General features: G+C 42.0%; 1 protein-coding gene across 2 annotated transcripts in view; it reads right to left on the minus strand.

Annotated features, from left to right (window-relative positions):
• Positions 1-331: 331 nt before the first annotated feature.
• LOC109879031 (synapsin-1-like) overlaps positions 332-15,861 on the minus strand; it is a 37,339-nt gene continuing 21,809 nt past the window's right edge. Inside the window, exons 10-13 of one of the 2 annotated variants that reach the window (XM_020471233.2) lie at positions 12,024-12,173; positions 11,785-11,854; positions 11,065-11,650; positions 332-3,692 (exon numbers count right to left, since the gene is read on the minus strand). In XM_020471233.2, the coding sequence (XP_020326822.1) occupies positions 3,665-3,692; positions 11,065-11,650; positions 11,785-11,854; positions 12,024-12,173 (834 nt within the window). In that variant the 3' untranslated portion in view covers positions 332-3,664. Of the gene's footprint in view, positions 3,731-11,064; positions 11,651-11,784; positions 11,855-12,023; positions 12,174-15,861 lie in introns of both variants that reach the window. The other variant, XM_020471228.2, reaches the window with a different exon arrangement.

A 15,861-nucleotide genomic window follows, 5' to 3' on the forward strand; every position in this document is an offset into this window, starting at 1 on the left:
CCTAGTTAAATAAAGGTAAAATAAAATAATACTAATTGGCGGTTGTGATGTGATAAAGTTCACAGTAAAGTGGCCTTTGAGTATCCAACTAGTTGGTCAGACTGTAACCCTGCACCACCTTGTGGTCACATTGGTAGAGCTAAACCTTATTACACCAATAAAGCATAATATGACAGTCGTTCGACTGAATAGCTCTTCTACAACTCCACAGAGGAAATGAGCCATTGGCCATTCACAGTTTTCCACTGAGCTTGCTGTTATCATGTCTACTCAGAATGTTATTTTTGATCATCATTTGAACATTATGAAGAAAATGGTTCCTCATTGTTACTAATGGTCTTGAACTTTATTGAATATGTGCACATGTTGATAGCATAATTATGAAGGTACATTGCAAATAACATCAAAATAACATCACATATACTTTTCTACATTTATTTGAATACTCCACAATGATTTACAATATATGTAATATTTATAATTTGTCTATTTTAGATACATATAGGTTTCTTCTTTTATACATCTGGCAGGCATCAATATTGACCATCAATTTCACAGAAATTCATAGTGCAGATAACAAAATAAAAAATAATCACATCTGCATTTAGGAAAACTACTTAAGCAAAGAAAAAAGGCATACAAATTGTAAACATACATTCAAATCTATCCATCAAAAGAATGTAAACAAAATAAACATTTCAACCCATGTCTATGAATATCAACAAACAGGATTCATATAGATTGATTCAATTTTGATGACACTCCAATGTATAATCCACCGGAGGATTTTAACTCCAAACACAGCTAAGATGTTCTCTGATGGATGTTCTCTGTTACAGGCAGTAGCAGAGAGCCGAGTAAAACAATACAGATGTATACCAATCACGTCTTCATCCAGACAAGTCATTTTTTTGTAGCAGGTATCATTTGAGGCTTCTCTGATCCATTCATTCAATGGTATACGCTGACAATTCTGTTTGCTGAGTTATGATTTCCATTGAGTCCCATGATAAGATGTGTAATATACATTTTCAAACGTAGACATGTAATCCTGAATACAAGAGAAACTAAGATAAAAAAATATTTTTCAAAAAGTAGAAATAATGCATAATTCATGATAGTGAATGCCAGTACTGAAAAAGGGCTTACAAATTATATAAATGCCAAAAATCCAAAACCAAAACCCACAAGTATTCATTGCACAAAATATCAACAAGCACAGCGTGACAAACGTGACAAATCTGCATCATTCATAGGTCACGATCTGTACAACACTTCTATTTGGTTTTACAAAACAACATTTACACGTTTATGCACCACTTATCACAAGGGTTCACTGTGGATACACTAAGGGTCGATGCGTAGAGGAAGCAGAGGGGTTCTGCAGGGACATTGGGACTTTTCCGAATTAGCTCCAAAAAACAGATTGCCTGGAACACACTCTTTTTGGAAGACATAATCAGTGCCCTAGAAACAGAAGGTTTCAGCTTTGGGCTCAGGGAATATCTAGGGATTGTTTTCTGACCAATGATCAAAGGGGTCATTAATGTTTTGGGGAGAAAGTATTACATGTAGAAAATCAAACAGAAGTATACTGCAGTGGTACTGTATATCCCACAGGGGACATACCAGTACATGTATTTTACACTGCCTACATAACCCTTGGTACATCCCTTGGCTGAGCATTTACTTGGACTAGGTCCCTTGCTCACAAGCTGTGACCCTGCTGGGAGCCAGGGGACAGACAGGATAGGCACCCAAACTCTCCACTCACAGAAACAGCAGCATCCCAGGCCCTTGTGATGGCAGGTAAAATAGAGCACTGAGATGGCTGTGTCTCTACAATCTGACATTAAAATCTCAAAAATATCGCTTGACTCATGTCTTCAAGTATGATTTTGTTATATTTCATGTGCAAATACATTTGAAAGAACAAATACATTCTACCTCAATAAACACACATGCTAGCATTTGCAGTGCTCATCATCCTCATTTCAGTGCAACATTTGGAAGACCTGTCCCCTGACACCAGTGTGTCACTTACCAGGACATCCCTGAGACAATACTATCTGACTGAACTTTGTGCCTGTGTAAGGCATGTTTTCCAAATTGAGAGCTATTGAGATTTTGTCTTAATCTAACAGAAGAAGGGAGAGGGAGGCAGCAATGGCATTCTCACAAAAACAACACGTACTTTTGTTATGCTAATTACGCTAGCTAATTTGACAACACGGTTACAAGCGGCGATGTGAGTGATTGAAATTGCAACCATATCTCCTTTATTGACATGCATCTAAAAAAAATATCATAATTTAGAATGAATGAGCAACTCAAACAGCTGTGGTGTTGCTTTACTGTAACACTGAACTGACCTACTGTAGTGTGAACAACACTGTGCCGACAAGTTCAATTTAGCGATGGTTCATTTCAGAGCCAACCAAAACTTGGTCAAATGTGTCACTATGATCTGACAGTAACAGAAAACTGTGAACACTATCATGACGATTACCAGTGTATTGTTTCCAGTATACTAGCATAAAAACAATTTCAAATGATCAAATCGTGACCAAGTAAATATCTCCCAATACATAAAAACTGTAGCAACACAGGCCACCCACTGAAATGTAATATATAATAACACCATTTAAAAAGGGACTGATGATTGATGGGGTAAGAATCTTCACCCTTACTTTTATCTGAAATTTAAACACACGTGCAACAACAAGAGAAGTGAATGTGTACTGTATGTGTGTGTGTGTTTGTAGGAATCATTTGGAATGTGAAGGTGATGGGGAATGTTTCAGACTGAGAGCAACAAACCTCCCACTGGGCACATCTAGTTTTGATTTTCATTTGGTCGAGTTAAAAAAAAAAATACATGTAATTGGATTTAAGTTAAAAGTTGGGTGAAAAAAGACAAAATGCCCTTACATTGATGACTTTTTTGCAAATCCAATCAGTTTTCCACATTGATTCAACGTCATCTCGTAGATTTTTCTGGTTGAAATAAAGTGGAAACAACATGATTTGACCAGTTTTTGTCCAGTGGGCTATCTATATTATATTCTATGTGTGGTCTTCAAATGTACAGATGTAGGATCTTAATTTGGTCACTCTTTTGTTGTGGAGAATTTTCCTGCACCACAGGACATGCAGATGAGCTTTGTGATTTACATAAATGCACTGAAAACCCACACTAACACACGGTTTTAATATTTGACATTTATTTAACCTTTATTTAACTAGGCATGTCAGTTAAGAACAAATTCTTATTTACAATGACGGCCTACACCGGCCAAACCTGGATGACGCTGGGCCAATTGTGCGCCGCCCCACGGGACTCCCAATCACGGCAGATTGTGATACAGCCTGGGTTATATTAACAGTATTGCACTTTTCACATACTGGTCAAATTAAGATCCTATGTCTGTATAGGCAGTAGATGTTTTATATGTGCATTTTCACATCAATGTACATCAATATCCATAACAGGGAGGTGTTAGTTCTATTGGTCCATTGTGTGTTGGGGAGGGGAAGAGGGAGGGACTGCCTTTCAGTCTGTCTGTCGCCGTAGGAGGGGGCTTACTCCATCTCTCAGTCTGAGAAGAGACTAGCAAAAGACTTGCGTAGGTTGCGTATGGTCTCAGCCTTCACCTCATCCTGGCTAAGGCTGGCCCGTGGCGTTGGAGTTTCTGGAATGTTGAAGGCATTGGTAAGAGACTGGGATTTGCTATAAAGAGAGGAAATGGCAATAGAGGAGAGGAAGAGGCTATTAAAGTCATGCAGCAAACCCATGTAATGGTAAGAAGTGTAGGGTGTAATGGTAAGAAGTGTAGAGCATGGCTGGAGAAAGAAAGAGAGAGACCATACATAGGGGATAGACAGAGTTCCTTCAGTATGTATGGACATTCCTTACATAACTGATTCAGTGCACTGACCAGCTCAACTTTATATGTATACTGAATGATTGATCTGGATGCAAAGGCATGCTTTTTTAAATCATCCCCCACCCCCCCCGACCAGTGTTCCTAATTACATGTTCTGGACTCGACGGCACAAAGATCAATTCATTGAAGAAATTGCTTGCAGTTGTCTTTCAGTCAGTCAACTTGGGTACAACATACTATGGGGAGTCGCACTCTCACGACTTCAGTTGGAGGAGCTACAATCACGCCTGACAAGGCCAATGAAATCCACGCCACACTGGAAGCCCTGTCTTCCACAGGTGATACATGTGAGGTTCGGATTCATTCCTTCAGTTATTCCACTATTTACCTCAGTGTGAACAGGAACAATTCACACTACTAAAACAAACACGAGACTATCTTGGAACACGAGACTGTCTTGAGTCACGTCAACTAAACTGTCTGTTAATGGTAGAGCGTGTTCACCCCCTGCATGTTGTGTGCTGAAGTTTGTACTTTGTTCTCATATTTATTTTTTTATTTCACCTTTATTTAACCAGGTAGGCAAGTTGAGAACAAGTTCTCATTTACAATTGCGACCTGGCCAAGATAAAGCAAAGCAGTTCGACACATACAACGACACAGAGTTACACATGGAGTAAAACAAACATACAGTCAATAATACAGTATAAACAAGTCTATATACGATGTGAGCAAATGAGGTGAGATAAGGGAGGTAAAGGCAAAAAAAGGCCATGGTGGCAAAGTAAATACAATATAGCAAGTAAAACACTGGAATGGTATATTTGCAATGGAAGAATGTGCAAAGTAGAAATAAAAATAATGGGGTGCAAAGGAGCAAAATAAATTAATTCATTAAATACAGTAGGGAAAGAGGTAGTTGTTTGGGCTAAATTATAGGTGGGCTATGTACAGGTGCAGTAATCTGTGAGCTGCTCTGACAGTTGGTGCTTAAAGCTAGTGAGGGAGATAAGTGTTTCCAGTTTCAGAGATTTTTGTAGTTTGTCCCAGTCATTGGCAGCAGAGAACTGGAAGGAGAGGCGGCCAAAGAAAGAATTGGTTTTGGGGGTGACTAGAGAGATATACCTGCTGGAGCGTGTGCTACATGTGGGAGATGCTATGGTGACCAGCGAGCTGAGATAAGGGGGGACTTTACCTAGCAGGGTCTTGTAGATGACATGGAGCCAGTGGGTTTGGCGACGAGTATGAAGCGAGGGCCAGCCAACGAGAGCGTACAGGTTGCAATGGTGGGTAGTATATGGGGCTTTGGTGACAAAACGGATTGCACTGTGATAGACTGCATCCAATTTGTTGAGTAGGGTTTTGGAGGCTATTTTGTAAATGACATCGCCAAAATCGAGGATTGGTAGGATGGTCAGTTTTACAAGAGTATGTTTGGCAGCATGAGTGAAGGATGCTTTGTTGCGAAATAGGAAGCCAATTCTAGATTTAACTTTGGATTGGAGATGTTTGATATGGGTCTGGAAGGAGAGTTTACAGTCTAACCAGACACCTAAGTATTTGTAGTTGTCCACGTATTCTAAGTCAGAGCCATCCAGAGTAGTGATGTTGGACAGGCGGGTAGGTGCAGGTAGCGATCGGTTGAAGAGCATGCATTTAGTTTTACTTGTATTTAAGAGCAATTGGAGGCCACGGAAGGAGAGTTGTATGGCATTGAAGCTTGCCTGGAGGGTTGTTAACACAGTGTCCAAAGAAGGGCCAGAAGTATACAGAATGGTGTCGTCTGCGTAGAGGTGGATCAGAGACTCACCAGCAGCAAGAGCGACCTCATTGATGTATACAGAGAAGAGAGTCGGTCCAAGAATTGAACCCTGTGGCACCCCCATAGAAACTGCCAGAGGTCCGGACAGCAGACCACCAGACTCATAAGTTTCCTAATTACAAACAATGAATTATTCTTCAAATGGCTTAGCCTGGCTATAGCAATAACTAACTACTAACAAGCCGGGTTCGCGACCATGCCCCAGTATATTAAAAGATCATGTTTGTTGTCTTGTATGTCTCGGCTCGGTGCATGCTCAGGATGCTCTCGCTTAAATCAGTTTGTGTGCGAGACTAAGAGACAGCTGCCACTGTTCCCCAACTAGTCCATGGCTCAGGTTCTCTTGACAATCATGTAGCATTCCTTACGGAACTTGGTGTTTCCAATAGTGACTTCCTCTCCTGGGTGCCCGTACCTTGGCTGAGTCGGAGTTGCGGAACGCAGAGATGGATTGGGTGCTTGGTCGACTAGAATGTCTACCGGCTCCTGTGCGCTCTGTCGACAGTTATGGGAGCCTACTCAAAGAGAGAGGGCAACCAGGTTCTGTGAATATCCCCCTACCACCTGTGTCTGCCTTGGTTAAGCACCGCTTGCCTGTCATCGCAGAAGGATCTGGGTCCCACCTCTGTGATCCGGTTCTACGTAGACTTTTGAGACAAGGCCAGCTAACAAGCGCTGCATAACGTGCTAGCCAGGTTAGGTAAATTGCAGAGGTGAGCTAGCTACTGCTAGCTATTAAGGCTTCCTGACGGTGGAATTGCTTGGGTAACTCTTGTTTAGTATACCTATCTACCATTAAGTCGCTTGGTTATTCTAAATGGACCATGCTGCCGCAGCCATTGCCGGATCCCCGTGTCCATAAGGGACTTGGCTTCATCCAAGGCAATACAGTCACGGAATCACAACTACGTTTGGAAGCTTGTCAATGTTTAAAGGGACATTTAAAAAAAGTTCTACTTCATATTCAGCATCTCCAGCACCACATGTGAAAATGGAACGTTTCTATGTTTTGTAGTAAACAAGAAAGAGGAAGATAAGTGTTTCCAATGACATCGTCAACCAATTAGTAGACAATTAGTTAGCAATGCCTACGCATAATTGGTTAAAAATCACACAATGCACACCAATGATGTCATTGGAAACACGTATTTCTTCCTCTCTTTTTTACTACAAAACATACATTACCGGTCAAAAGTTTTAGAACACCTACTCAATCAAGGGTTTTTCTTGATTTTTACACTTTTCATCAAAACTATGAAATAAGACACATGGAATCATGTAGTAACCAAAAAAGAGTTAAACAAATCAAAATACATTTTATATTTGAGATTCTTCAAATAGCCATCCTTTGGCAAACTACCTGCCCTCCAGGACATCTACACCACTCGATGTCACAGGAAGGCCAAAAAGATAATCAAGGACAACAACCACCCGAGCCACTGCCTGTTCACCCCGTTATCATCCAGAAGGCGAGGTGAGTACAGGTGCATCAAAGCTGGGACCGAGAGACTGAAAAATAGCTTCTATCTCAAGGCCATCAGACTGTTAAACAGTCATCACTAACATTGAGTGGCTGCTGCCAACATACTGACTTAAATCTCTAGCCACTTTAATAATAAAAAATTTGATAAAATAAATGTATCACTAGTCACTTTAAACAATGCCACTTTTTATAATGTTTATATACCCTATATTACTCATCTCATATGTATATACCGTACTCTATACCATCTACTGCATCTTTGCCTATGCCGTTCAGCCATCGCTCATCCATATATTTATATGTACATATTCTTATTCATTCCTTTACACTTGTGTGTATAAGGTAGTTGTTGTGAAATTGTTAGATTACTTGTTAGATATTACTACATGGTCATAACTAGAAGCACAAGCATTTCGCTACACTCGCATTAACACCTGCTAACCATGTGTATGTGACCAATTTGATTTGATTTGCCTTAATGACAGCTTTGCACACTCTTGGCATTCTCTCAACCAGCTTAATGAGGTAGTCACCTGGAATGCATTTAAATTAACAGGTGTGCCTTGTTAAAAGTTCATTTGTGTGGAATTTCTTTCCTTCCTAATGCGGTTGAGCCAATCAGTTGTGTTGTGACACGGTAGGGGTGGTATACAGAAGATAGCCCTATTTGGTAAAAGACCATACTATGGCAAGAACAGCTCAAACAAGCAGAGAGAAACGACAGTCCATCATTACTTTAAGACTTGAAGGTCAGTCAATCCGGAAAATTTCAAGAACTCTGAAAGTTTCTTCAAGTGCAGTCGTAAAAACCATCAAGCGCTATGATGAAACTGGCTCTCATGAGGAGCGCCACAGGAATGGAAGACCTAGAGTTACCAGCCTCAGAAATGCACAGTGATGTCTATTTTTCTCGATGAGGGACCCGTGCCCTGTTGGGAATGGACGCTCTGGCGCACCAGTGTCTTCGGACCCTCCTTTACACGTTCTGCCAGTGGTTCTGATTCAGCCCACGCTGGAGAGGGTGTGCCAGGAGGGCTTACTGTTGGTTCTTGTAGCTCCTCGTTGGCCCAAGCAGCCTTTGTTCTTGGAGATCATTTGCCTTTTAGGCAGGGAGCTGTGGCAACTCCCGTTGCGTAGCAACCTGTTGTCCCAGGCACACGGGCAGGTTTGGAATGCAAGGACGGAGATTTAGTTCCTATGGGCCTGGCCCCTGAGAGGGCCAATCTGATGGCGAGAGGTTTACCTCTGAATGTTATTTCGACCATTCAGTCCGCAAGGGTGCCCTCTACAAGGGTATGCGTATTAGTGGTTGAGCTCTGGTGCCAAGATAAAGGGCTGGTTCCTTTTCAGTGCAGGCATTCTTTTCTTTAAAACTTTTTTTTTTTTACCCCGTTTTCTCCCCAATTTCGTGGTATCAAATTGTTTTAGTAGCTACTATCTTCTCTCATCGCTACAACTCCCGTACGGGCTCGGGAGAGACGAAGGTTGAAAGTCATGCGTCCTCCGATACACAACCCAACCAAGCCGCATTGCTTCTTAACACAGCGAGCATCCAACCCAGAAGCCAGCCGCACCAATGTGTCGGAGGAAACACCGTGCCCCTGGCAACCTTGGTTAGCGCGCTCTGCGCCCGGCCCGCCACAGGAGTCGCTGGTGCGCGATGAGACAAGGATATCCCTACCGGCCAACCCCTCCCTAACCCGGACGATGCTAGGCCAATTGTGTGTCGCCCCACGGACCTCCCGGGAGGTCCAGTGCGGGGATTCTCCACTTTAAACGTGTACATGGCCGCTATCCCTGATTGTGCGGTTCCTGGAAAGTGTACTTTTTTGGGGCTTGATGCTGGTTTTGGAGGCAACCCCTTTGAGCCTCTGGAGTCAATGGATCTGAAGATCCTCTCCCACAAAACCTCCCTGCTCATGGCTTTTGCATTAGCTAAACATGTTGGGGACCTCCACGCGTTATCCGTACATCCTTCCTGTACTCAATTCGCCCAGTGCGACTCTACGGTGATGTTATGTCCAAATATGTCCTTCGCCCTGAAAGTCATGACTGTGTCCTACAGGTCCTTAGCTTTGAGCAATTTCCATTTTCGCCTCCTCCTTTTCCTTCTGAAGAGCAACAGCGGTTACATGCCCTGTGTCCGGTGCAAGCTTTTCCCATGTACATTGAACTGACCTGGGAAATCCGGTTATGTGACCAGCTTTTTGTCTGTTTGCTAATCCAGCTCGCAGCAGGACGCTCTCAAAGCAGTGTCTCTTCCAGTGGATTGCGGAGGCTATCACGTTGGCATATAGCAGAAAGTGGCAAGGGTTACCTACCATGGGTGTGGCTGCATCTTGGCCATTGTTTAAAGGGTTGATCGTAGGAGATATTTGTCCTGCGGCAAGTTGGGCATCACCACACACTTTTGTGAGGTTTTATCGCTTGGATGTTCCTGCTCCCAGTAAAGCCCATAGGGTGCTTACCGCTGGGACAGGGGAAAGTCACTATGCAGCGCGCCGTTTGCACAATACCCAGACTGCCACATCTGGCAGGGTCAGGTCTGGGTGGTCTGCCATGGACCGTTTCATTTAGTATCCATCAGGATCAACTTAGGGCGTGATTATAATTCCACATAGTATGTTGAACCGAAGTTGATTGATTGAAAGGGAACATAAACGTTAGGATTATAACTACTGTTCCCTGAAGGAGGGAAACGAGGTACAACACCTGTTTGGCCCCGTGCCACCCGTTCCTGGGCTAAGTGAAGAGTAGTATTAATTTGAAGGAATTAATCCGAGCCTCACGCTCTCGAGGCGCAAATTTCATTGTCAGGCGTGATTGTAGATCCGCGAAAGTGCAACTCCCCATAGTATGTTGTACCTCATTTCCCTCCTTCAGGGAACAGTAGTTAAATCAATAACATTACATTTTGACTGTTAATAGCTTGTTAAAGCCATATTTTCTATGCAATATACACTAGAAGCGTACATAATTTACAACATAAAGAAACCTGCATAACCCTTTCCTTGACCCTTTCCACATTGCCCTCTATCACATGTTTTAAGGAACACTGCATTAGTTGTAAATGATGTAGTGTTATTTAAACTTTCCTTTCCATGAGTCACTAGAGAATTACCAGGACATTAAACATGGTCAATAGTACTTTGTAGATTGTACTCAATACAATGTCAACCAGCTTTTTGGTGGCCCAAAACGAAAAGTTGTTGGAAAATTGCACCTTGTGTATTCTACTATTCTAATGCTCATCAGTAAGTTGAGACCCTGACTGAGTTACAAAAATATATATTATAATAATTATTTTTGGGTGGTTGGGACACCCTAGCAGCCGTGGGGCCCTAAACGGTTGTTTATGTCGCATATGCCATAAAATCTAGCTTTATCCAAAATAAGTCCTTGTAATTTCAAGTGCAACATGAAAATTAATAATGAGCAGGACACACATTCCATTGGAATCGTCTTGAAAAAACTTGTTCGGCACACTCAGTCCAAATATTTGGATCAAATAACAAATCGCACTGTAAACATCTGATAACATATCCCATGACAAACTATAGCTACATTGATTTGCAAACTCAATATCTAGCCTACAGTACAGATATAACACCATCATGCACATCAATCCCCTTGATGAGATAAAAATAAATGAAAGCTAAATCTAGAACACAGAATCCTCTCGTCGGTTAATTACTCATCCTTATCTAGAATGAGATAGACAGAGCATCCTGTGTGGCTCACAAAAACTGCCAAAAACAATAGGAGGATGTTACATCCAATATTGAGCTATTGAGTAATACAGTTGGGATACACTGAGCAAAAAGTATATTGGCATTGAATGTTTTGGGAAACTTTATGAAAGCTATTCTTACTTCAGTGGAGGGATGGCTCCCATAGCAGGAGGGTCCTGGTTGGGCTTCTGTGGGGGTTGGGGCTTCTGCTGCAGAGGAGGTTTCCCTCCCGGGCCTCCCTGGCCCTGGGCACTAAGGCGGGGCTGCTGAGTGGTGGGGGCCCCAGGGCGACCTTGCTGGGCTGGAGCCCTCTGCTGCTGGGGGCCCTGGGGGCCTCCTCCCTGGGACTGCTGCCTGGCAGGCTGACCTGGCTTCTGCTGGGGCCTCTGCTGGGGCTGGCCCCCTGTGGACTTCTGGCCCATGCCTCCAAGAGGGGGGCTCTGCTGCAGCTGGGGACCTGACTGCTGTGGCCCCTGGTTTTGAGGGGAGCCCCCCTGGCTCATGGATCGCTGTGGGGATCCCTGACCAGAGGGGGGTTTCTGCCCCTGACCTGGGGGACGCTGCTGGGCCCCAGCTCCTGGGTTGGTTCCTTTCTGTGATGTCTGGGCAAGGGGGTTATGGGTGTTGGGGCCTGGGGAAGGGGGCTGGCCTTGGGGAGAGGGGCGCTGCTGGGAGGGGGATCCTTGGCGAGGGGTGGCAGTGCCGGTTGGTGTCTGTTGTGGGCCACCTGAAGGAGACAGAGCACTGTTTATCCTGTCCCTATTAAGCAATCATCAAAAAACAATTTAGCTATCATACTACCAGCTAATGAACTGTCCATTGGGATTTTTGGGCCTTAATATTACAGAGCCATCTTCTTACCTTGTGGAGAAGGGCGTTGCTGAGCCTGTGGCACTTTGGGTTGTGAGATAGGCTGAGAGGATGTAGCTTTCTGCATGGCCAACATGTTACAATGAGACATAAAGTGAATGGGTTATAAATACAAACCAAATATACTGGCCAATTAGCAATAAAGACCACTCATCTAAACATACTCCTTTTGACAAATATTGACTCATCTTAAGTTTATTAGACTGAGTGGTGGTTAGCAATAGTGTCACCTGTACAGGCTGTGCAGCTGTGGGACGGACAGGAGAGGGACTTGCAGTGCGTGGGACTGTCTCGTTCATTTTGGAGATGACCAGGTCTGCAATTTGAGCACGGTCTTCACCCTGCTGGTCTCCAATCAGAGGCATGGAGCAACCCACCACCTGAAAGAACGAGATGGGGAAACACAAATCAAATTGTATTAGTCACATGCGCCGAATACATCAGGTGAAATGCTTACTTACAAGCCCATAACCAACAATGCTGTTTAAAAAATACGAATAAGAAATAAAAGTAACAAGTAGTTAAAGAGCAGCAGTAAAATAACAAGAGCGAGACTATATACAAGGGGTACTGGTACAGAGTCAATGTGCGGGGCACTGGTTAGTCGAGGTAACATGTACATGTAGGTAGAGTTATTAAAGGGACTATGCATAGATAATAAGAGTGTATCAGCGACGTAAAAGAGAGAGAGGGGGGGGGGGCAATGCAAATAGTCTGGGTAGCCACAAGGTACTACAATGTTGTTACCAGTGTAATTACTGTGTTACTACACAGTTTAAGAATGCTTAAATTGCGAGCCTTTCCCAATAATGCAGTACTCAATATCAAAATAGTATGGAAGCCATGAAGCCCAAGGCAAAAAAATACAACTTAGCCTCTTGGAATTCTCATTTGAATGACTTAGTATCTTGTTTCAACTACTTAGTCTCTCATTTTAATTACTTCATTGTTATTTTGCCTAATTAGACCTATTTTGTTATGCAGCTTATTGCACCGTGTAATGGTTGGTGCAGCCATTCATTCATGATTCTATCCATTGATATGATTATTCATTGACAGTTCTTTGATAGCCTAAAGCAGGGCTGCTTTTGAATGCCAGAGCATGTAAGTGGGTGATTGTTGAGTGTGGAGCAGCGCCAAAAAAATTGTGCTTTCTTCTCCCGCTCCAATTTCGCTCTGGTACTGCTCAGCCACAAGCTCTGGGCCTGCCCTGCTTAGCATTTTTTATTTCCTTTATCACTAGTCTTTTAATTCTGCCTATTCGGTTGTAATTATTTTGCCCCCCCCCCCCCCCCCCTCCCCATCCACAGTAGCCTATATTTAGTTTATATTCTACTTTCTAACGTTGGGAAATGTCATTTCTATTTTGAAGGAAATGTATTCACGTATGTTTTTAGGTAGGCAATACATAGACTACTGTGAAATATGTTTGAGATTTTCTTGGAATAGAATCAATTTAATTAAGGTAAAACATCTTAAATAAATCGTAAATAATAAAGGCCGGTATCAACTTCTTTTCATTAATAAAATGGAAGAAATAATCTCAGGCAAACACCAATAAGCTTCACATGTGGATTGAAAGTGGGAAAGTCGCTCTACAAATTAAATATTATTATTATAGAGACAACAAAATACACATGTAAAAGCTTAATTACATAAAGGAATATTAGTGGGAATATAACCATAACATAAACAAGAGAAAGGAGAATGGAATACATTTGAAAAGCCTAAAATGTACAAATACAATGACAGAATGTGCTTTTGTGCTATTTAAAAAAAAAATAAGTAGGCGGCCAGTATGGTGCAATAAACTTTAGTGAACTATTTATAGAAAAGATATACAAAATAATACATAGGGGAAGATCAGCCTGAATAGCAGCACGTGCAACAGCAATGCGTTTTGACTACTAATTCATATGCACATTGCATCTGAAAGGGTTCTTTTTAGGGGTCCATCTACATTCATTCCACCTGGGCCTATTGACCCAGCTTTGGATATGTACTACAGACTGGTGCATAAAGACATATCCAAGCTACAGGTCTTAAATGTCCAGAATGCCCCCTCTATAGTCATCCACCTAGTGGACAAGGGAGGCACTGTTACTGTACAAAACTGAAGTACTCAGGCAACTGAATGATCAGACGTTCTGTAAAATATTCACTACAAAACCCCACAAAAAAGCTTCTGTCATTGAGGGCATGTACAATGGTGATATCACCAAAAGAGAACACAGATTGGTGCGTAAAAACAGCTCCACACTGGTAATCTGCAGTCCCTAAAATACTCTTTAATTATCTTAATTCCCAAAGGGACAGGATGAATCTTCTTTGCAATGTCAGACCAGATTTGGCAGCAGGCCTGAAGATCTCTACTCAACGTCAAATTCTCTGATTGATAATTATGCCCCTATGTATTGTGACACTTTCGTTTACCAAATACTCCACAATTAGACATTAGTTAAACTTCTTCCTGCTAATAAAAACGCCAAATCCATCCATCACGCACAGATCTCCCTCTCAAGCGCTCCTTCTCAGAAGCTTTGCATTATCACCAAATGAATAGGCTGTTGTCATCGGTGCTATTGAAAATTGGATAGCTTATTTATGTAAACCATTAGCCAACAATTCAAAGATTAAATGAATTGTCATCATGAAAGTTTATTATCTCTTAATTTTATTTTGGTGATAAAATGTTAATTTTTTTGTTATTGTGAACTGTAGTCTATAACAAGTTACTCCTTTCAATTAAAGCCCTATCAGAGGAGATTCTGAAAGGCTAATAAAAGCATGTTGTTCGCAGCATAAACCAGCCTATAATTTCTGAAGTTTATTCATTTATTGGTGATGGATACTTTAACTGTAAGTTTAGTAATTCTATTGATGGAAAAATGGTTTACCTCGTGTCGCACACATTTAATTCAACATTTGATTATAGCTCACAATCAAGCATAGCCGCAGGAAATAGGGGTTCTGAAGGTGCTGCATCACCCCCTGCATAATCAGAATAAAAAATATTTATTAATAAAAATATACAGTTGAAGTCGGAAGTTTACATAGACTTAGGTTGGAGTCATTAACACTTGTTTTTCAACCACTCCACAAATCTATTGTTAACAAACTATAGTTTTGGCAAGTTGGTTAGGGCATCTACTTTGGGGATGACACAAGTAATTTTTCCAACAATTATTTATAGACAGATTATTTCACTTATAATTCACTGTATCACAATTCCAATGGGTCAGAAGTTTACATACACTAAGTTGACTGTGCCTTTAAACAGCTTGGACAATTCCAGAAAATGATGTCATGGCTTTAGAAGCTTCTGATAGGCTAATTGACATACAGTGCCTTGCGAAAGTATTCGGCCCCCTTGAACTTTGCGACCTTTTGCCACATTTCAGGCTTCAAACATAAAGATATAAAACTGTATTTTTTTGTGAAGAATCAACAACAAGTGGGACACAATCATGAAGTGGAACGACATTTATTGGATATTTCAAACTTTTTTAACAAATCAAAAACTGAAAAATTGGGCGTGCAAAATTATTCAGCCCCCTTAAGTTAATACTTTGTAGCGCCACCTTTTGCTGCGATTACAGCTGTAAGTCGCTTGGGGTATGTCTCTATCAGTTTTGCACATCGAGAGACTGACATTTTTTCCCATTCCTCCTTGCAAAACAGCTCGAGCTTAGTGAGGTTGGATGGAGAGCATTTGTGAACAGCAGTTTTCAGTTCTTTCCACAGATTCTCGATTGGATTCAGGTCTGGACTTTGACTTGGCCATTCTAACACCTGGATATGTTTATTTTTTAACCATTCCATTGTAGATTTTGCTATATGTTTTGGATCATTGTCTTGTTGGAAGACAAATCTCCGTCCCAGTCTCAGGTCTTTTGCAGACTCCATCAGGTTTTCTTCCAGAATGGTCCTGTATTTGGCTCCATCCATCTTCCCATCAATTTGAACCATCTTCCCTGTTTCTGCTGAAGAAAAGCAGGCCCAAACCATGATGCTGCCACCACCATGTTTGACAGTGGGGATGGTGTGTTCAGGGGGATGAGCTGTGTT

The sequence above is a fragment of the Oncorhynchus kisutch genome, linkage group LG3 (assembly GCF_002021735.2).
Source record: "Oncorhynchus kisutch isolate 150728-3 linkage group LG3, Okis_V2, whole genome shotgun sequence".
Classification (NCBI taxonomy): Eukaryota; Metazoa; Chordata; class Actinopteri; order Salmoniformes; family Salmonidae; genus Oncorhynchus; species Oncorhynchus kisutch.